Source organism: Magnolia sinica, chromosome 13 (assembly GCF_029962835.1).
Source record: "Magnolia sinica isolate HGM2019 chromosome 13, MsV1, whole genome shotgun sequence".
Lineage (NCBI taxonomy): Eukaryota > Viridiplantae > Streptophyta > Magnoliopsida > Magnoliales > Magnoliaceae > Magnolia > Magnolia sinica.
Window position 1 is genome coordinate 49152081 of NC_080585.1, and position 22195 is coordinate 49174275.

Below are 22195 nucleotides of genomic sequence, written 5' to 3' on the forward strand. Positions count from 1 at the left end.
GATTTTACAGAGTGAGCCCATGAGCTACATGTGCAGAAATCCGGAGAGTAAACACAGTTAATGAGGGTTAAAACCCTTCAATTCCTCTCTTAATTTTTATTGTATTAGAGAGATTTGGGTACCTCTTAACCACCTGATGTTGGATCCTTACTCTTGCTCGGGTGGTAAACTTCCAGGAGTTTCAACACCCGGTCAAGGGTTCGAGTATCCATAGGTGGTGAAATTCCACTAGTGTGAGTGTGTAGGGCGTGTGTGCGTGCGTTAAAAAAAAAAAAAAAAAAAAGGCCCACCTGATGTTGCTCATTTCTGAATGGATTCGATAATGAACACTAAAAAACACTACCTGAAGGTTTTAATGGTGAGCATCCCATCCTTGATGGATGATTCCACATGACCCTCACCAAATTGTGAGGTGGTGGGGCCCACCATCTCACAGGCCCAAAGACGAGAGAGGAGAGTCGAGTTTAAAAAGAAGTCAAAGTCACGTGGGACCGAACGAACGGACTATTTATTGTACATATACTACATGGTACAAATAGGGGCTGATTTATCAAAATAGGGGCTGATTTATCAATAGGCCAGCCCATTTAAGGTTTTTGCATAAATAATTTCGTACACAGGTAGCTACAGGCCACACACGGCCAAGACTGGGGTGAGGCCTACATCAAACAATGACTGCAGCGAGAGAGCTTGGAGTATATTTGAACAATGCAGGGCGTCAGTAGCCACCCCTAAAATGGCTATATGCAATAAGCACTACAGCAGGAGATTGGCCACCGGTTGATATTTTAATTGCGCTAACATGCACGAGGTAATGGTTTTATAACAGAGCAAGCAACGACTAACACTCCATGATCATAGTTATCAAATTCCTGCAACTTTTCTCCAACAAAACATGAAGGGGGCATTTGGATCTTAAGTTTCTTAAGATAAGCTACTTATCCCTCAAAATAGCTTTTTTATCTTGGTTTCTACTTGAATAAAAGTGATTAAGTAACTTATAATTTATCTTTAACCAAACTCATCTCTAGTAAGTTACTTATCGACTGCTGTACGTAGGAAAAGTAATTTATTTGGTGGTATCCAACAGTTTTATAATATACGTGTTTGCCACGAAGTCTACAGGGAACCACATAAGCTGCGAATTAGCTTTTTTCAGGTGTGTTTGGTTGCACCAAATTTCATGAAATTTCACACGGAATGAATTAATTGGAGGAATTATGAAATATCCCAACCAAATGCACCTTACGGGCCTGTTTGGATTGTAAGTTGCTTAAGATAAGTTACTTATGAAACAAGTAGCTTATCTTAGTTTTTATTTATTAAGAATATAAGTACGTTTGGTAAACAATTATGCTTATCAGCTTCTCCCCTCTTTCTTCTCCTATGCATCTATTCAGCAACTCGTGAAAAAGTAGAAAAGCGAAAAAAAATTAACTTAAAAAAGTTACTTATAACTAATCATAAACCAAACTTACTTATCTGAAATAAGTTACTTATCTTAAGCAACTTAAGATCCAAATGGGCCCTAAAATTTATATTAAAAAAACAAAAACAAAAGAAGAGGAAGAGAAAGAATCAGCTAAAAACTTTTAGTGATTGATCATAAGTTTCCACACTACAACAGAAAAATGAATACCAACTACAACAGAAGCATTTCATGATACACATTGCTGCAGATCGCAGGGTCCGCCCTACAAGGTGCAACAAGCTGGCGGTTCTCGCACAGCCCAGATGAGTAAAGGATCAATTGGACCATACATGGACAAGACCTTGCCTGTTCCCAGTGTAGATCTCATTGCGCTCTTCATCATAAAACAAGGCCGTTATGTCCTCTAAAGCTTCTGCAATTGAGTTCCTGAATCTGGGCAAGCGCCGCTTCTTCCTCTTAGGGTCCCAGTCAACAACATCGTGGTTGTCATTGCTTGCACGGATCTTAGCAAGGCATTTTCCAGACAAGATATTGCTGATATTGATAGACCCAGCTGCACAAAGAAAAACCAAAAATAAAAATAAAAATAAAAAATCTCAATTAAGAGACTAGAATGTGATCAGAAGTTCAATGCCCCGAACCGGGAATAAGACAGCTCTGAGGACCCATTTGGACAGACCCTCCAAAGAAGCATTCGAGGCATAAACCCCATTTGAGGCATTTAGATGCTCTTTGAAAACCCTGCCAACTCTTTAAAATGCCTTTCACAGCAACCGAGAGTCCTAACATGCCCTAAAGGGGCCATCCTTGACAAGGAAATCCCGAGTTCTCTAAATCTTCAACTGGAAAAATTCAATTTACGAAGGAAAAAAAAAACACTACGGGCATCCCAGGCCAAATCTTCAACTGGAAAAATTCAATTTACAAAAAAAAAAACACCAAGAGCATCCCAGGCCAAATCGTTAAGACATTTAAGCAGGGCATCTGTCACCAATTTGTTTCTTTCTTCTCCTCGTAAATATAAACAGAGAACATCCTGTCCAAATTCGATAGACGTGGCAGCGCATCCAGGCCCTACAAGTTCAAAGCTTGTTTGGACTTTTGCTAGTGCCAGAGTCCAAGCAATGACAGGAAATAAGTTGGATTGCCAGACCATGTTTGGGCAGCTTTGGAAGGGATTATTTGTCTCATTTATTTTACTCTCTTAGTTTGATCTCAAGTTTTTGTAGAGGCTATTTGCAGATCATTTGCCAAGCCACACATGTGCCAGATAGATAAAATGCTATTCAGGTGTCCCATGGTGAACATTTCCCCCAACCAGAATCAGGCCCGTCCACTAACCATGTCAGTGCATCACATCAAGCCTAGACTGTTAGGAAGCTTTTGTACCAGTAACTAGTTTTTCTTGTACACTTCAGGGACCACCAAGTCTGTTCCAGGGCATGCTTGCATTGGACCTACCAAATGAATCGCACGAATCTAGCTGACCATTGTCACTTGAGCCACAAATCGCCTCTTCAATCTCCCCCGGCAGGAATCACCTTAGAACTGGTCATTCTCTCACGGGATTTACAGGAATGTAACCTAGGCAACATGTGCAGTGTGCTGATGGAACTTGGTGCAAGCGGACCATTCACAGTGATATTGATTTGCCTGATGTTCCCAACATTAATTGGGGGATATCCCAAATATCTCTTGAATCCCAAATCAGAGTACAATGACCCCTTGATTGGCCAGGCTACAAATAGAAAATTATTGAAAAAGGAACCAGTCCACAAGAATCTCCAAAATGGAAGGCCATGCACGGCTAACCCCCAGTGGTGATCCTTTTTTTTGTCAGATTGTTAGTACACCCCACTGTCAGTTGACACTTCACTGTTAGCCACCCCCACTAGGGAACGATACCAAGACCTCAGTGTTGAAACAAGGTATCTTTCACTCAGTCTACCACTTGAGCTATGGATCAGGGTGTCCCCAATAGTGATCTTAATTCTGCTGTATATGGACCATTGTTGTCTCTCTTCCCAACCCATCAACTTGCATCTGGATTGTCTGACTGAATTGTGAATAGAGGATGCCCCATCCACAGAGATGGCCCACAAGCTAATGATGGATTGCATAAGCATGCACCGTGCTTGTACAATCTGAGACCCAAGTATACTGTGCAGGTAGGGTTGGTTGTGCCTCATATATATCCTTAATAGGATAATTTGAACCTTCTGATTCGTGGCCCCCAGAGAGACCTTTAAGAAGAGAGATGAAACGGTCTACGTGCAGCTGAAAAGCGTCCCAGTATGATTGTAGGGATCTTCCAATCTGGGAGCTTTCTGGGGTATTCTCAATCCAACAAGGAATGCACGGACCAATGGTCTGGACCACAGGTCCCACTTTTCAGGATTGAAAACCTACAGATACTGTTGAAAGATGCAGGCTACATATATGCAGTTCGTCATTAACACCCCCAAGCCACAAAAAGGGAATTTACAATCGCCTTCTACCAGTAATCCGGATAAGCAGAACCATTTGGAAGCCTCATCTCCACTCATTAGGTGGGCCACCACATGTACACTGAACAGAGACTGCAGGTCATTTTTTTCCTTCTAACTGATCATTTTTCTAACATGCAGGTGGCTCACCCAATGAGCTCATTACAGCATGTTCACAGTGAGACAGCCTAATGCACGATGGGTCAAAATTGCACTTCTCTTTTGCCTTTTTATTTCTAGTTGTTGCCAATTGAGGGCTTTTTCATAAATTGGCCTCAATGGGCAGGGAGAGGTTGAAGAGATTACCATTTCCTTTCACTGGTGAATCATCAGAGTCAGCTTTGCAGTATGAAATGATAAGATCCTGATCACTTGTGATGTAAATGTTGTTTGTGTTGCAATCAGGGTGCCACAACAGGTGATCTTCAAACGAAGTAACAAGCTCCCCCCGAAAGTTCCAAACAGCAACTGTCCGATTACGAAATGTCAAGAATAGCTGATTCTCGTATAGAAAGATAAAAGCTGATGGAGTCATGAATTCTGTTCTGCTAACTTCAGTAAGCTCAGCATTCCGTACCTGAGAGAACCGAGCCAAGGGTTACAATCATAGCAGGCATAGAATAGCACAATACTGGAAACCATGATAAATAGATCCTGATTGCCTTACTAAGTGCATTGCCCACCATTAATGGTGATGATTCATCCACCCACACACAGCATGGCCACACAAATGATGGTGCATATCCCAAGAATCACATTTATTTGATGATCATAACAGTGTCAACCCAATTGTTAGCTATAAAAATAAATGGTCAAAAAGAGTATGCTCAGTGGTCCGAATTTAGCGGTCATGTCAGATGGTTAAGATTGCCCAACCAGTGATAATTCAGACGCTCTGGATTGACTTAAAAGGTTTGCCGCGTGATCAGAAGATGAGCCACCAACATTTAAGAGATGGAAAACATGAAATAGCCTAGCCCTTTTTTTTGGGGGATAATGAACAGCAAAAGCTTACATCGAGAATCTGAAGATTCTCATTTTCTTGCTTGACGAGCAGCTTTTCATTGAACTGTTCTATGAAGTCCACCTTCTTATTCCGATGGAGGAGATGATTGAAAGCTTTGAGAACAGTTCCATCCTCTATGGATAGGATCTTAAGAGGGACATGACTGCTGGCTCTATTAAATATCAATAACATAATACCTGGACTGTTGCATGAGAAACAGGGTTGCATAAATATACATACACCATACATGGAACTAAGGCATTCATCCAAATAACCAAATGCTCTAATCTAGAATGGAAAATCATACAAAGCAGCTTATCAGATTGTATTCAACTAAAAGTGAGACTAGGAAACATGAAACTAAATTAATAAATAAATATAAGTACTAGAATCAAGCATGAATACATGAGAGCACAAATGCAAACACATACCATGGAATGTGGACATTGAAAGACGTGCCACCTCTCATTGAGGATGGAAAAGAATCACACATCAATATTGTTATAGAGAATGCTAGTGTATTGTATTTATTGTGTGTCCTTTTAGTGTAAGTGCATGTGCACACTTCCCTATTCCCCCGCAGTGTACTATATGCTTTTTCATAATAAAATATTATGTGTTAGGGCATGCAAGCCGAACACATCATCTCTCCCAAACTCTCCTCCTCCTTCTCTCTCAATATTCTCATCTCTTCTTCACATTATCCTCATCAAATCTTTTTCTACTTGGTATCAGAGCAAGTTCAAGGCATTCCGCATCCAACAGGTTGAGAGGCGACACGTCACCTTGCTGACGTCAGCAGCCGTATGGCTGACGTCAGCGTTGTACCGACGCATGGGCTCTGTTTGAGCTAAAAGTTTAGGGGTTTGATAGATCTTGATTTTACAAGATTTGTCATGATTTTTTCAGAATTTATTGGACCTCATTTCATGGTATTTTGGGCAAAATAGAGAAATTCGAAAATCGGTTCCAGATTCCGTTTTTCTTCAATCTACCTCAAATCGGTAAGCTTTTCTTCGGTTTCTTTGCTCAAGATGGACCGAAATCTTCCTCCCAAGCTATCCATGGTGGATTTTTTACTTAAGATCAATGTTTGAGAGGTTTTCAACCTCAAATAGGCGTGTGGCTGGGCCGTTTTTCACTCGGTCAGGCGCTATTTGACTGCGTTTCATGGTATTTTGGATGATTGATATTTGTTTGAGGTTTATCTCTTGTTATGTTGAAGGATTGAGTGAGATAGAGTTGTTTGAATCAATCTTTCTTGGCATAGGGGGTCTCTTGGCATAGGTTTATTTCTCTTGGACTCTATTATGGCTGACAAAGGGCCCTCATCTCTTGGCATAGGGTCTCTTGAATCTAACCCCTTGCAGATTACCTCCATTAAGTTGAATGGTGACAACTATCTTCAATGGGCACAATCTGTAAAAGTATTTTTAGGAGCCCGTGACAAGTTGTCGTATATTTTGGATGATTCCCCAAGCTCTACAGATGTTACCTACAAGTCTTGGACAAAGGAGAATTATCAAGTTATTGCATGGTTGTTGAATAGCATGGATTCCTCGATTAGCCACTCAGTGATGTTTTTATCCTCGGCTAAAGGCATTTGGGATACGCTTCATGATATGTTCTCGGAATCTTAGAATTTTTCACGGGTATTCCAGCTTATTCAAGAAATTGGTCGGTTTCAACAAAACTCCAGATCCTTAAAATACTACTATTCGATGCTTCGGGGTATGTGGGATGAGTTGGATATGTATCAGCCTCTTCCTTCCAAATGTAAAGAGGATCATGAACATGCTCATAAGCAACGGGATGATACTCGTATCATGCAGTTCCTCGCTGGGTTGAGTTCTGATTATCTTCACATTCGCGATCAGGTTGTTATGCAGGATCCTCTTCCCCCATTGACGACAGTCTATGCCATATGTCAGCGTGCTATGATCTCTACTCTTCCTTCTCATTCATTTGTGCCACCCGAGCGTTCGGCACATCTTGTTGGCGATCAGTCCTCCCTTGGTCTTTGGGTACCATCCTTGAGCTCAAGGCTCATTTCTGGTTTTAGTGGTCGTGGTAGAGGCCGCGATCTAGATCGCAGTCGCGGCGGCCGTAGTCTTCGTGGTCGTGGTGGACGTGGACGAGGACGTGATGGTTCCCGCATTTGTTCACATTGCGGTGGAACTAATCACACTATTGATTATTGCTAGCAGCTACATGGTCGTCCTACGTATGTCGTTGCTTCTGTTGCTTCCACTGTTGCTTCTGAGACAGTTGAGCAGTCTACTTCAGGGGAGTCTCTTATTATTTCTCGAGCGGCATATGATGCCCTTATGCGGCTTCACATTCGGGATATTCCTGAGCCTTCTCACGCAGCTTCGGCCCAGTCAGGTACCGCCCTTCTTGCGTCATCCTCTCCTACCTCCTGGGTCATTGACTCTGGAGCTTCCTCCCATATGACTGGTAAGTTGCAATTCTTTTCTTCTTATTCTTCTTCTTCTCCCACTCAGTATGTCACAGTCGCAGATGGAACCCAATCTCCCATCTCTGGGATTGGTTCCATCCCTCTCTTCTTCCTTGTCTTTGTCCTCCGTATTGAATGTGCCTAGTTTTCCATTAAATTTTTAGCTCTCTTACTAAATCACTCAATTGTTCCATCACCTTCTTTCCTTCTTATTGTTTGTTTCAGGACCTACAGACGAAGAGAGTGATTGGTGGGGGGCATGAGCGAGGAGGCGTTTATCTTCTCGATGATACACCTGTTGCCGCTTCTAGTACCCTTTCTCTAGATCAAGAGTCCATGACTCGGTGGCATTGCCGCTTAGGCCACCCATCCATTGCTAGATTGAGACTTTTATTTCCCTCCTTACCTGTCACTAAACCATTATGCTGTGATATTTGTGAATTGTCTAAATATCATCGTGCTACGTTTCCTCCTAGCTCTTCTGGGAGAAAATCTCAACCTTTTCTTCTGGTTCACTCGGATGTTTGGGGACCAGCTCCGGTTACCTCGACTTTTGGATTTAGATATTTTGTTACCTTTATTGATGATTATTCCCGCATGACTTGGATTTATCTTTTGAAATCTAAAAGTGAAGTGTTTGATGCGTTTAAAGTGTTTTATCATGGTGTGCACTCAATTTCATTGTTTCATCAAATCCCTCCATTCTAATAACGGGAGAGAATACATGTCTACTGCCTTTCTGTCCTTCTTGCAGGAACGTGGTATTTTATCTAGGACGTCATGTGCTCGCACTCCTCAACAAAATGGTATTGCAGAACGAAAGAATCGTCATCTTCTTGAAGTTGCTCGCACCCTTCTACTTGGTATGCATCTACCCAAACATTTTTGGGGTGATGCTCTTTTAACTGCTACTTTTCTTATTAATCGTATACCCTCACGTATTCTGTCTTATAAATCTTCATTTACTATTTTGGATCCTCATGATAATCCATTTCCTCTACCACCTAAAGTTTTTTGTTGTACATGCTTTGTTCAAATTTTAGATGGGAGTAATGATAAACTTAGTCCCAGGGCGATTAAATGTGTCTTTATAGGGTATACTCGGAGTCAGAAAGGTTATAAATGCTTTGACCCATTGACTCACAAGAAATATGTCTCTGCCGATGTCACCTTCTTTGAGGATCTTTCTTTTTTCTCCTCTCCAGGCCGATCCCTCTGTGATCCTCTTGCGCGTCAGGGGGAGTATAACCCTTATCATCTTTCCACTAGTGATCATGGGAAAACTCCTCTCCCCTCTATTCAGCATCCTATTGGTGATATGGGTGAGCCTAAGCCTCTGCGGGTGTATCAGCGTCGAGATAAATCTTCACAAGCTCAGTCATCTACCCTTCCGCTTACTTTGGATGTTGGTTCAGGTGACTCTCCTAACTCGAGTTTAGATCTTCCCATTGCCTTGCGCAAAGGGTCACGATCTTGTACTCAACACCCCATTAGTAATTTCATTTCATATGATCATCTTTTACCGTCTTTTCAGTCGTTTGCAGCTTCCTTTTCATCACAGACTATTGCTAGATCTCTCTCACATGCTCTTCAGAGTCCTGATTGGACAAAGGCGATGATGGAAGAAATGTCTGCTCTTGAGAAGAATCATACCTGGGATCTTGTCCCACTTCATGTAGGCCATAAGACTGTTGGCTGTCGATGGGTTTATACAATCAAGTTTCTTCCAGATGGCTTAATTGATCGCTATAAAGCCCGTCTTGTTGCTAAAGGTTACACCCAGACTCATGGTGTGAATTACTTCGAGACATTTTCTCCAGTGGCTAAACTTAATTCAATTCGTGTTGTGCTCTCCTTGGCCGTTAATTTATCATGGCCCTTGTTTCAGCTTGATGTTAAGAATGCATTTCTCCATGGGGATCTTACAAAGGAAGTTTACATGCATCAACCTCCTGGCTTTGTTGCTTTTCGTAACCCTGCACTTGTATGTCGGTTGAAGAAGGCTCTTTATGGACTCAAACAATCTTCACGTGCATGTGTAAGACCCGTATCCTAGTCCGTATTGTTCGGCTTTGTTCGTAGTCATGCTGATCATTCTCTCTGTATATGTCGTCGATCGACGGGCATCATGGTTCTCATTGTCTGTGGATGATATTGTTTTGTCCGGTAGTGATTCTGCTGGAATGAGGGAGGTCAAAGATTTTTTGAAGACCAAGTTTGAAATCAAGGATCTTGGTCCTCTTCGCTACTTCCTCGGAATTGAAGTTGCTCGCTCATCATCCAAATTGGTCTTGTCACAACGAAAATATGCGCTTGATCTTCTCATGGAGACCGACATGTTAGGGTGCAAGCCTGCTATCACTCCCATGGATAGTTCATATAAGCTTCGACCAGATGATGGCGCTCTCCTTACTGATCTCGAGATGTATCGACGACTTATAGGCCGGCTTATTTACCTGACTATTACTCACCTAGATCTCTCATTTGCGGTGGGGGTTAGCCAATTCATGCAAGCTCCCCGTACTTCCCATCTCACGGCTGTCTACCGCATACTTCGGTATTTAAAATCAGCCCCGGGTCTTGGCCTCCGCTTTCAGTTGCATAGTCATCTTCATCTTTCTGGCTATTCCGATACTGATTGTGCAGGTAGTACTTTTGATCGCCGCTCTACATCCGGCTTCTGTACCTTCCTAGGTGGCAATCTTATAACCTGGAAGAGCAAAAAGCAGCCAGTTGTTGCCCGGTCCTCGGCTGAAGCTGAATATCGTGCTATGGCTCATGCGACATGTGAACTTGTGTGGCTTCGCAATCTTCTTGAAGAACTTGGCTATCCTCCTTCGGGTCCTATTCCTCTTCACTGTGTCAATCAAGCGGCCATCCATATTGCTCGTAACCCAGTTTTCCACGAGCGAACCAAGCATATTGAGGTTGACTGTCACTTTATTCGGGAGAGTCGCTTCTAAGGAAATTGTCACTCCTTTTGTTCGATCTGGGGATCAACTTGCTGATGTTCTTACAAAATCCTTGAGTCGAGATGCTCTTTATCGTGTTCGTGACAAGTTGGGCATGATCAACATCTATGCTCCAACTTGAGGGGGAGTATAGAGAATGCTAGTGTATTGTATTTATTGTGTCCTTTTAGTGTAAGTGCATGTGCACACTTCCCTATTCCCCCGCAGTGTACTATATGCTTTTTCATAATAAAATATTATGTGTTAGGGCATGCAAGCCGAACACATCATCTCTCCCAAACTCTCCTCCTCCTCCTCTCTCAATATTCTCATCTCTTCTTCACATTATCCTCATCAAATCTTTTTCTACTATTGTCCCTTTTATTCGTATTTATGACTTCATTCCAAGAAAAATGCGGAAAGAAAGAAAACAAAAACAAAAACACAAACAAAGAGACGACTTATGGGGAGATTATTTTTTTTAGTGAAATGAAAAATCTAAATAACCCATCTCTGATCACAAGGCTAATGGGTCCATTGCAACATGGCTTGGCTGAATTGAACTACTAAGGAGGAGTTAGAGATGTCCAAAATCTCATCTATGAGAAACACCGGTCTGCAAGGGACCCGTTTCCTCTTTGAAGCTCCATGATATTGCACTTATCGAGTCACATTCCACAAACATGATGATTAACCAACTCCCTGAAAATAACAAACCATGTGACAGAGCTCTCACCTTTTCTTTGCAATGTTTTAAACATTTTTTAGCAGATAAGGCATGCTAAGCATTCCCTGTTGTAAGAAACACCCCCAGAGGTTCTAGAGTATTGGTTAAGAGTGAGACTTGCCAAGGAATAGAAACAGCACGGCTCATTCCAACCGGTTCCACGCTTGGTCAAGCTCACTGATCATTTCAAGCAGGTGACATGTTTCATTCCCCAGCAAACTTCAACGACTCGGTATTGGACAATATTTACGACCATACCTCCAAAAGGATTACTAATGCAGGGCGGTGTAAACTAGAATGCATGTGTGAGCATAAAAATTTTCCAGTGAAATAAACTAAGCAAATCAATTGAAATATTCAACATTCCACATCATAATAAAAATAATAATAAAGGAAACATGCAATGGTTGAAGACCCTCATCACAGTCCTGCAGTACTGTATTCAAATCATGTATGGATTGGATCCGGCGAGGGATGGGACCTCCCGATCTTGAATAGTTTCAATCCAACAGTCAATGTGGATTTTCCAATCCAAGAAATCAAAAGATTTCTGATATAGGGACGACTGGAAAATCTGAGAGGTTTAGAATCAATTCTCAAATTTTCAGGGTAAGGGGACTTCAAATAATCTAATTGTAAACAGTAGCAATCAAAAAATACTAGGCATAGAAAGAAAAAAAGGTTGGTAGGTTAGAAACAAAATTTAGAAGAAGACGAGATTATGGGAAGAGAAGAAATTACCACAGAGAGAAGAGGAGGCACCAAACTTTCATTAAAAAAAAATCATCCGGTTTAGGGTAAAAAACACCCTATTTATAAAATTCGGATAAAAATGACTAAACCACCCCTTTAACAAAAATAAATATTTATATAACAAAAAAATCATGTTCCCCTATATGGTCTTCTAACTCATCCTACACATGTCCTCCTAACGTGCGGCCTTCAATTAATCCAGGGACACATTTAACGTCTTCAAAATCGTCCTTGGTTGTGCCACGAACCATCATCGAACCATAAAGATGTATTCGCCAGCCGCTTTCTTCTTTGATAAACTTTGAAGGGTCTAATGTACTCATCAATTACCATTTGAACTTTTAATGTACTTTAGTTCAATAGAGCCAACTAGAGGTTCTTTCTATTTCATTGCACTTGTTTCTTCTCAAGTACCACCATCGACTAACATGTATTAATCGGTGGTTCTAATCTATTTATATCTTAAAGCTTACAGCCTAAAAACTTTTTCAAACCAATGCCAAAAGGTGGGAAGTAGGGGTCTCAAAGTTTTAAGGTATAGGATTTGCCAGGAATCACTCGAAGACCAACAAGTCCAGGGCCTAAGTTCGATTAGGGTGAAGCTTTTCTAGGCCCAAGCCTAACCAAATAGGAAGCAATTAGGCCAAAGGGTGGCCCTTTATGCAATTCCCCATTGAATATATTAATTACAAGAGATTCTCATTAAAATACATGGTTATCATTAAGGCCCAAACAAGAATTGGCCAACTAGACCCAATGGGCCAAGAAGCCTCAATCAAATGTTGAAACCTGGTAGTAATTTGGCAAAAATTGTAAGAACCACCCCATCAGCCAATTAAATCATGTTGAAAGGCCAAATAGGGTGGACTGACCCACAGACACCCTATATGAGAAGATACATGATCGTCCTCTCAATTTTGACTCTAGAACCTTATCACAAAAGTTTCTCATTTCTTCCCTAATACCCACAATAGAGAATAAGGATTGTTGCACAAGCCCTGGTTCTAAAGACCAACTTGAGTGAAGCATTTCTAGGCCACACCTGACCCAAAAAATGAAGTAGGCCAAATACTGAAACTTTATGCAACTTTCCCCTAGCCCTATCACTTAAGAAAGCTATATCATTATAGTATATTATCATCAAGGGCCACACCAACGTTATCTGGATCATGGGTTGCTACAGTACATAATACGGGAACGGGTAAGAGACATGCAACTTCCTCCAATATGCGGTATGCTATGGGAAATGTCATGTAGGTTGCTCACTAATATTCAATGGAATTTTATACATGAATTGGTATTGTAATTTATATATGAAATGATAAACGTTATTATTATAGATCCTAAATGCATAGCGCTATTATTACACGCACACTATTGAAAAAAAAAAAAAAAACTTTTGAAGGGTAACGACATTATTAGAAGAAAAAGAGGATGGCAAGGCATCATCCAAATACAAAAGAGAGGAGAATGCCCATAGATGGTTTGGCACAATCAACATCATAAGTTTATAACCCTTAGCTCTAAAGAAGACCCCCTTCATCATGGCTAGACTTATCACGTGGGGTACAATAGTTACGCCCCTCCCACACCACTCATAGAACAGTGGGCAAAGAGATTAAGAGAGGCTCCAAATGATTGTACTCCTCTCATCTCCCCTTTTACAACCATGCCAATTGTTTAGAAGCTCCTCCATAATTTACTAATGCAGGACAATTAACCCACTTGCTCTTAAAGCTCAAACTAAAAAAGCTCAAACTGTTAGAGCATGGCGAATCAATCCCTTTATCTCATAGCCCAGGCCCCACATTGCATGGGTTAGGACCTCGGCCGAACCCCCCTCGTGAGCCTCAAATCACATGGGTACTACCTCGCACGGGCCACCCACCCCAAGTGTGCCCATGCATCCCACAAGCAACCCCACTCGAGCCCGGTGTGAAAATGCCCCTGCATTATTTACAAATTCACCCAATCCATGTTGATAGGGATAGTGACTCCCACCAAATTATTCGAGTGAAGGGGCAATGGATAAATAGGTGATTTACCTATTCTGCCTCTTAAGACAAAGGATGTAGGCATTCGTAACAAGCATTTTCCTTTTTCAGCTACTAGGGTTGGAGAACCCAGCAATAGCCAAATTAGAAGCATTTCACTGAGAAGCAACCCAACCTTCTTTTTTTTTTGCACATGCACACACCACCCCACACTCACGCCATGGTGGGATTTCACCACCTATGGGTACTCAAACCCTCAACCAGGTGTTGAAACTCCTGAGAGTCTACCACTGGAGTAAGAGTAAGGACCCAGAAGGAACCCAACCTATCTGCTTTACACACCCACGCATCCAGATAAGAGAGCATAGTGCCTGATTGCTGAACCAAGGCCATGACACCTAACAGATCTTCCATCTTGCCATCGGCAATGTTTTTGTGAAATATCAGGGACCAAACCAATTTCAACTGTATAAATAGAATCGTATCGCAAAAGCTTTTTTTCAAAATTTCCTAGAAAATCAGGAAAAAAATGAAAATTGTGCGTGCATGCGTGAGTGTATGCATGTGTGTGTGTATTGCTAGGCTCGAACAAAACCGGAAAACGAGCAGGCCCGGAGCTTGGCATTCACAGCCCCCCAACCTATGCCCAAGTTATAAATTAGTAAATTACATATTCAACTGCGCAAATGTTCTCTAGTTGTGCTCACAACCCATGGCACTCCAAGTGAGACCTTAAATTAGTAAATTGCATATTTAACTACTCAAATGTGCTCTAGTTGTGCTCGCAACCCATGGCACTGCAAGTGAGACCTTAAAATACAAATTGTCGATCTTTGCAAGTGAGACCTTAAATTAGTAAATTATATATTCAACTGCTCAAATGTGCTCTAGTTGCGCTCACAACTCGTGGCACTGCAAGTGAGACTTCCAAATAAAAATTGTCAATCTTTGCAATTCCCATAGCTTTCCCACCATAAGCCTATTATTATATCAGTGAAATATCAATAAAAGGTAACAAGCAAATTAGTAAACTAAGAAACTGTTAACAGAAAAGTAGTTAAATAAAAATATAAAATGTGCTTTGTTGTTTAGTCTTCCTTGTGGCTTTGGCCATCCTCTCGCAAACATTCCGTCAGCATTCTTGAACGCCCATTTGTTCATCGATCTTGACATGCTCTCTTGAAGCTGACACCATTCTCTCTCACAGCAGTCATATAGCCTGGTCTTAATTTCTAAATCTGCTTGAAATTTATCGTCATACTGAAATCTTGGATTTAAACATATCCAGCCGCAAGCAATGGCCTATTAAAGTTATACAATCCATCATGCATCAATGTTGTTCCAAAATGGGGGAATTTCTCTCCTTTACGTCCCCAAGATACTTTACGATAGTTGCCTTGGTTTGATCCATTGCTTCATAAATGTATATGATAGGCCTCATCCAAGTCTACTAATATCAAGACTTTCACTAAGGAGATTAATCAATGGTCAAAACTCCAATCGGCCAACACGATAGCATGGACTCACTTTTGCTTAGGACTCCTTGCAAATTCGCTCCCTTGCAACTCCTTGAGAGTACAAAAATGGCCTAAAAATTGCCCAAGAAATCACCAGAAGATGGAAGAATGAGGACACAATCCATCCTGCCAACAAACAATGAACATCCTATTTTCTGCAAGTGAGACGATACGCAATAAAATATTAAGATCTTATTCACCAATCCATCAATAAAAGGCTTCGTGTTAGGACAGTGTTCTTCACCTTGGCCATGATGCACCCTAGAAGAATTCTCCAATTTAGATATCATTTCCTTGGCATGATTCACTTTCATTGCTTATTATGTAACTAGATTCTGTACCACAGATGCGGCCGTCACACGATTCCCTTCATATTTACCTCACTACGCAAGTCTCTTTCACATCAGACTAGCTTCTGGTGGGATCATTTATGTCCAGACCAACCGTGATATGCATCCCCTGCAAGCACATACATTCACCACTCCCCTCCACTACCCTGCTAACAAATTTTCAGCATTTCAAGGAGAGAAAACTTGGAACCACTGCAGCAGTTGAATCTCAAGTAGGAAGCAAAGTGTGATCAACCTACTAATTGAAGTGGACTTCAAATGAACATGTCTCAACTCACACATCAAACAAAATCGACGACAAAATAGAACCCACTTCAGAATTAAATAACCCTTTAACGACAGAGAAAACAAGGTCAAATTTTGAACAAGCAATAATCATGTCAACCAGAAACATCACAAAAGGAAGTGTAGATTATTTTAAGCGGAATGCTAACTTTACCACAAAAAGCAACCAGTTCAGTTAAACTACGGAAGGGTTTAGAAACAGATGAACTGGAGTAAGATAACCGGTTTGATACCTGAAAAAGGAATGTGGATCCAGTTACTGAACTCAAATGATCAGGGACAACTACCCGGTAGCAACATGCTGAGTAGCAACCTTGATGAACAATATATAATGGAGAAAGCAACATGCAGGTATCTGCATGCAAAAATATAAAAAGAAAAGAAAATCCAGTTCTACTAGTCACGAGAGAGACTGACCTGATCTTAATTTCTTGGACATTTTTATCCGATATAGAGTACAACATCGTATAGTTTTTCAGGTCAAACACCTTGTATATACTGATCAAAAGCAGAATAAACATACATATCAGATCCGAAAAATACGAAGGCATTGGAAATTTCACAATCTAACATGAAAGTTAAAAAAATTCACCAGTCCTGTGCAGAATATGTAAGGACCTTCCCATTTACATCATCAAATTCTACAAAGCCTGGCCACTTCAGTGACTCCGATTCGAAAAGAGCAAACCCAGCATTGGGCTTTCCCCTTCGTATATACCTGGATCAGTTATGCAAGTAAATTTCTCAACAAGTGCGCATGATAGAATGTAAATTAAACTAGGAGCTTTGCTAAGCCAGCATGCACCTCTCCACAAGAACTTCACGTGGCTGCATGCACCCATTGGGCATGTGTGCGGGGCATCACAGCCATGCAGTAGTCGTGAGCCACATGGTGCAGATGAGGTGGGTCACACAGAAAAAAGATGCCCTAAAAGTGATTAACCAATCGTCCACATCCAATTTATACATGTAGACCCCTTAATGGGTCATTAGGATGCCAGGAAAGCTGTACTTACAGAAAGGGATTCCTTTAATATTCTTTTTTCTTCTTGTGTTTGGACATGAGGAAAGTCGTAGAAAGAGTTTACAGCTTGAGACACTGCCTCCAAAATTACCATAAAGCCTTTCTGTCATAGAAAGAGATTTTTTCTTCCATAGCAACATTTTCTCCATAACAGTCACATTTTGAAATATCTTGCACACTTTCTTCCACATGCAAATCTCCCATGTATGTGCCATGTTGAATCTCTTCGACACGTGGGCTAAAGAAAGATCATGATGAGCCCACCTAATGAATGTCTCAGATCTCACACAGGTGGCACGGCTGCTGTAATTCACTCTTTCCTCCTGCGAATGCCTATTGACATGGTCTTTTCCTCCAAGATCCAAACATAAAATCATGATTCCATAGATACTCTTTCCCATCATCTAAACATGATTATAAAATTCAATCCAAAGATCCTCTAGGAATCCACCCCGTATTCCCTGCGTCCAAACCCCTTTACAAATTCATTGGCCTGATTTTTTAACCAGGTTTCTGAAATGGTGGGGCCAACCTGCTGCATCAATCAGATGTCCAAACACACAATTGGCATGTCTTGCTACATCTGTAAGTGCATCTGGGCTTAACAAAACTCATAACTGCAAGTCAAAGTGAGTGATTATACATACTCAATTCTAGTGGTCCTGCATTTCAAAGAGCTGAAGCTATCTGAAGCATAAACTGAAACTGTAATAAGTGAATCGTTATTCTTATTATAAAACAAGCTTCGAATGACTTCATCGGGACTCACGTTCAAAAAGCATATCCGCTGGTTTGTCTCTGCATTTATAAGTTCACCAATGAAGGGACATGTTATAAAAGCAATTCTCAATTTCATAAGAAATAGGAGGATTGATAGAGAGGCTCGCACATAAGGCACTCCATGTTGCCCTTATAAAGTGACATTAGGATCTTTATTTGCCATGCTCTGAAAGGGCAATGTGAATCCAAGTCTGGGCCAGGCAGTCCCAAGGGGCGAACATTTCTGGAAGACCTCTTTCTAAATCCAAAGGCAATTTTTTGACATAACTGTGTCAATGATTATGACTATTTGTGCAAACCTCTGCTAAATGCCGCACAGACACCAGACTGTGTTAGGGCAAAGACAATGTCACGGGCTGCAACTATTTCAATAATTTTTGACCTCTTTTTCAGAAAAGGCAGTTCCAAGTAATCGCTTCCCTTGGGATCATGGGTATCAAATTCCACCTGAAGCAAAAGTTTATTAAGTTCATCAGCATATAATGTAGACATTAATGAAGCGCATCAGCATATAATGTAGACATATGGCAAAGAGGAAAAACGCAATTCTGTATATGTAGTAGAAGATGTCAACTGGTTCATTGAATTATGAAAAATGAAGAATCAATTCATCATGTATCTTTCAACGTGACATAACATGTTGCTTTCAACATCTTCAATAGAGGAAGGTAGCTCTTAAGTGGCATTGAAGTGAGGATAATGACCGTTACAGGGCAGGGATTTAAAACTTCAAATCAAAGTGGTTTGGACAGAAAGCTTGAGTGGGTCATTTTGGGAAATTTTGAAAAAAGAGAAGTTCCTATTTTTCTTTGTGAATTTTTGTTGTAAATGATGAAATCGAAGATGAAAACATCAAATTGACATTATCTTGCTAGATTTTTTCTCAATTTGGTGCTTTTTATTTTTCATTATTTTCCAACAATATACTGTTTTTTTAATAGAAAAATTAAAAAAAAAAAAAAATTTGTTCGAATTGGATGCTTTATTTTTTGTTAGAATTTTATGCATCATGGTTGGAATACATGTATAATGGTTGCATCTACAATCACATGTCGAATATCAGTCGGAAGAATGCTTCTTCTTTTTTACTTTCGGTTGAATTTTTTAATGAATATGAAAATTTGAAAGAAATATATATATATATATATAGAGTAATTTTTTTTGGTTCAAATTCGATGGTTTATGGTTGGAATTCAATGGTTGCATCTAAGATCACATTTTTTTTATTTTCACTTTCGGTTGAATTTTTAATGAATATCGAAATTTTTGAAAATTTTTTTTTATAGAAATAGGGTTTTCTTTTTCCAATTCAATGTTTCTTGGTTCGAATACATGTACAACGGTTGCATCTACAATCACATGCAATAAATCAGTCAGAAGAATGGTTTTTTATTTTTTTTATTTTTTATTTTTGGATTAATTTTTTAATAAATATTGAAATGTTGAAAAAAAAAAAAGAGAGAGTAGGTTTTTTTTTTTTTTTGTTCGAATTTGATGCTTTATAGTTGGAATACACGTACAATGGTTGCATGTACAATCACATAAAGTAGATCATATGAAAGAAAGCATTTTTTATTATTTATCTGCAGATTAATTTTTTTAAGAATATTGAAATTTTCAAAAAAAAAAAAAAAAGCAAGGTTTTTTTTTTTGCTTGGATTTGATGCTTTATAGTTGGAATACATGTACAATGGTTGCATCTACAATCACAAGCAGTAGATGAACTGGAAGAATGCATTCTCTTTTCAGTTAAGTTTTTTAATAAATATTGAAAATTTGAAAGGAAAAAAAAAAAAAAAGAAGTAGAAAAACTAGGTTTGTTTTGTTCAAATTCTATGCTTTGTCGTTGGAATACATGTATAATGGTTGCCATCCATAATGGTCAGTTGGGAGAATGCATTCTTTATTTTTTATTTTCAATTTGAATTTTGTTAATGAATATTGAAATTTTCAAAAACAAATTGAAAAAGTAGGTTCTTTTTGTTGTTCGAATTCTACGCTTTGTGGTTGGAATACATGCATAATGGTTGCATCTACAATCACATGCAGTAGATCAGTTGGAAGAATGCGTTTTTTTTTTTTTTAATGAATATTGAAATATTCAAAAAACGAAAAAAAAAAAAAAAAAGTAGGTTTGTTGTTGTTGTTCAAATTCAATATTTTGTGGTTGGAATACATGTATAATGGTCGCATCTATAATCGCATCCAGTTGATCAGTTGGAAGAATGCATTTTTTTATATTTCCAGATTAATTTTTAATGAATATTGAAAATTTGAAAACAAATAGAAGTACTAGGATTTTTTTTTGTTCGAATTTGATGCTTTATGATTGGAATACATGTACAATGGTTCCATCTACAATCACATATAGTGGATTACTTAGAAGAATGACGCTTTAGTTTGAATTTCATAATTTTCCGATACATTATGGAATGAATAATGACAGTTAATAGAAATTTGAAATAGAAAATCTTTTCTATTGACTTGATTTGTTTATAATTTGGCAGGAGAGGAGAGCTTGATTTATTTTAATTTTAGAGTAGTTTGGGAATTTCGATTTGGATTTTGAGGTTTATTGTAATTTGCAAACTAAAGTGTAACTTGTACTTTTGCAGAGTCGTTTGGGAATTTAGATTTGGATTTTGAGGTTTATTGTAATTTGCAAACTATAAAGTATAACTTGTACTTTTGTATAGTAGTTTATGGATTTGGAATGGGGGTTGTATTGTAATTTATAATGTGTAACTAGTACTTTTGTAGAATAGTTTGGGGATTGGGATTTTAGGTTGTATTGTAATTTCTATAGTGTAACTCATACATTTTTTTAACTTCTAAACTTTTAATAGTAGTGAGTTAGAGAAGAGTATGGCCACTTCACTCAACAATGCCCCACCAGAGAGCCAGGCAAGGCACTTGTAATTGGCGAGATGGCTGAGGATGAGCAGCGTGAATTTGAAGATGAAGAGCTCTACGAACCTTAGGCGAGTCCTAGAGATGAAGGAGATGAGATCACGCCACTTGCAGTTGTTAGACACGCCTTGGTCCAAATTGTAGAAAGTGGTGATTGGCGCAAGAATTCAATTTTCCACACTTATGCCATGTGGTGGCAAAAACTGCAATGTCATCATTGATAGTGACAGTTGCACCAATGTGGTCTCTAATAGTTGATGGGGACATCAGAGCACCATTCAGGGTCTACCAGATGAAGAGGAGAACATCATTTTGACAAAAGAACTTTGGGTTTTCTCTTCTTCATGTGATTTGGAGAATATTGCATGTAATTTGGAACTTGGGTGTGGTGTGACTCCATTCCCTATTCAATAGAGGTGCAAGGCTTTCCATCAATCATCTTCCTTTCTATTCACAAAGAGGTATTTTCTCAAAAACTTCATCTTTCTTCTTCCCATCCAAAACCATCCAAATCATCTTTATAACTTTTCATCATTCAACTTCAACCCCAACTGAACCCAACCATTATGGACCCCAAAACCCTAGCCAACAACCCACACGTGTGACCATGCGGCTACATGTGCAAGCCCCTAGGCTGACCGTACAAACAACCCTTGAAACCCTTGATTTTCCCTTGCTTCCCCCATCAAAACCCATTGATTCTCCATCCCTAACCCTACCCTAAACCCTAATTCCAAAATCCCCAAACCCTATAATCGCAATTTCCCTAATTAACCTAAAAGCTCAAACCTCCAACCACTTGAATCCCTAATTCCCCTCAAGTAATACTGATGCCCCAAAATCCCTTAGCCAATTAAACCGTCTAAAACCCTAATTTTACCTTCTCCCCCCAATTCTTCAAACCCTAGGTTAGCCTACATTCTAATCGAGCAAACGCTAGGTGGTAATAGACATTCCTTTTTGAAATAGACTTATTCCAATGCTATTTGGGTGTTCTTACATCCATTAGATCATAATTTCTAGTATTCAATGACCATGCATGGCATAGTTTCTTGATTGTGGCGTAGACTATTCATAGTTTCATGTTGGATTGTTGAGATATTTGATGATTTTGGTGTGATTTTTTATTTTGATTATTTTATTTAATTTGTTGATTGATCTCACTTCACTGTTTATCCACATGCATGCGTCCCGCATCAAAACGGGAAAGTGGTGATATTGGTTAATAACATTGAGAGAGAATGAGTGGGGGTAAGCATGAGATGATGAAGTGCATCTACTGTGGCCGAGTAATAACTGGAAAAATCATGCGAGTAAAGTAACATTGGACACAAAAAAGAATGAGTTGCGAGGTGCGACAACGTGCCAAAAGAAATAATGATTATGATGCAACAGAGTTTACAAAAGTCGAAACAAAAAAGGAAAAAAAAAAAAAAAAAACCTGCAGTGTGGAAGAAAAAAAGAGATGCTCTTGATGCGGCCCGGAGAGGTGTTTAGTCCTGACTACATGGGCATTGGTAAT

The 22195-nt window shown here is 39.6% G+C and overlaps 1 protein-coding gene across 2 annotated transcripts in view; it reads right to left on the bottom strand.

Moving 5' to 3' along the window:
• Positions 1–1578: 1578 nt before the first annotated feature.
• The window catches only part of LOC131223749 (uncharacterized), a 31710-nt gene continuing 11093 nt past the window's right edge, over positions 1579–22195 (bottom strand). Inside the window, exons 2-8 of one of the 2 annotated variants that reach the window (XM_058219250.1) lie at positions 18063–18210; positions 17631–17688; positions 16552–16677; positions 16377–16457; positions 4934–5126; positions 4225–4495; positions 1579–1985 (exon numbers count right to left, since the gene is read on the bottom strand). In XM_058219250.1, the coding sequence (XP_058075233.1) occupies positions 1747–1985; positions 4225–4495; positions 4934–5126; positions 16377–16457; positions 16552–16677; positions 17631–17688; positions 18063–18210 (1116 nt within the window). In that variant the 3' untranslated portion in view covers positions 1579–1746. Of the gene's footprint in view, positions 1986–4224; positions 4496–4933; positions 5127–16376; positions 16458–16551; positions 16678–17630; positions 17782–18062; positions 18211–22195 lie in introns of both variants that reach the window. The other variant, XM_058219249.1, reaches the window with a different exon arrangement.